Source organism: Aethalodelphis obliquidens, unplaced genomic scaffold, assembly GCF_003676395.1.
Source record: "Aethalodelphis obliquidens isolate GAN/ISIS:26980383/991018 unplaced genomic scaffold, ASM367639v1 scaffold4970, whole genome shotgun sequence".
NCBI lineage: Eukaryota > Metazoa > Chordata > Mammalia > Artiodactyla > Delphinidae > Aethalodelphis > Aethalodelphis obliquidens.
The window spans coordinates 1-1,119 of NW_020842872.1; the positions used below are offsets into that span (position 1 = coordinate 1).

A 1,119-nucleotide genomic window follows, 5' to 3' on the forward strand; every position below is an offset into this window, starting at 1 on the left:
TATGCTTCTCATGCAAGAGGTTAGCAGCAAGTCAACAGGCAGCATCCTGGCAGGGACAGCTGTCTACAGTAGGGCAGGGCTGAGATACCACATGAGGAAGGAAGAGTATGTTCAACTCTTTATACATCTGCCGGAATCATTTTGAAACCGGTCAATTTAGACAAGATTTAGACAAGGGAAAACCTGAATATATAGCTTTGAGTCTCTGCCTATCATATATGACATTGTTTCCCCTATTTCGAAAAGTCTTTCTAATTGAGAGACTGAATGTGTAACTGAAGAACCATGGATGAGTACAGAGAGGTTCCCCAGGGAAAACTGCTATATGGAGAGGAAACCCCAGACCCTTAGAGGAAGCAGCCCTTAACTACCATCTGCACCTGCTCCTGGGGCTGAAACACACAGCAGTTGTATGTCCTGCGTTCCCGCTGCATCCCCCCTCCTGTCTCCCTGCAAGGAGGTTTGTGTCTGGGCTCACACTGACTTCCCCTCACTGTGTATCTTTCGCACAGTAATACACGGCAGTGTCCTCAGATCTCAGGCTGTTCATTTGCAGGTACAGCGTGTTCTTGGAGTTGTCTCTGGAGATGGTGAATCGGCCCTTCACAGAGTCTGCATAGTTTGTGTAACTACCACTACTACTAATAGCTGAGATCCACTCCAGCCCCTTCCCTGGAGCCTGGCGGACCCAGCTCATGGCATAATCATCAAAAGTAAATCCAGAGGCGGCACAGGAAAGTCGCAGAGACGCCCCAGGCTTACCCAAGCCTCCCCCAGACTCCACCAGCTGCACCTCACACTGGACACCTGCAAACACAGAGACATCCTGGTCAGGAGACTGTCACCCATCCACTGATTCCCTCACTCACATCCACTCACATCCTCAGTGTCTCTTGCTCTCCATAAATTACCTTGTAAAATAGCCACAAGGACAACCCAGCTCAGCCCAAAGTCCATGGTGAGTGTTCTTTCTGGAACCCCGAATGGAGCACGTGGAAATCCCAGGCTGGAGCTCCTCTCCCAGAGCTGCAGGGTCAGGGTTGGGGCTGCTTTATATCAGCAGAGGAAGGAACCTATTTGCATGACCTTCTAGTATATAAGAGGCTATGTCGTTGAATG

At 49.8% G+C, this 1,119-nt stretch overlaps 1 gene segment (V, D, J or C); it reads right to left on the reverse strand.

The window, feature by feature from the left end:
- Positions 1 to 477: 477 nt before the first annotated feature.
- On the reverse strand, positions 478 to 1,013 carry LOC113617267 (immunoglobulin heavy variable 3-11-like). The segment is given in 2 exon segments: positions 478 to 807; positions 912 to 1,013. Coding segments are annotated over 2 exon segments (363 nt in total).
- Between the last annotated feature and the right edge of the window lie 106 nt (positions 1,014 to 1,119).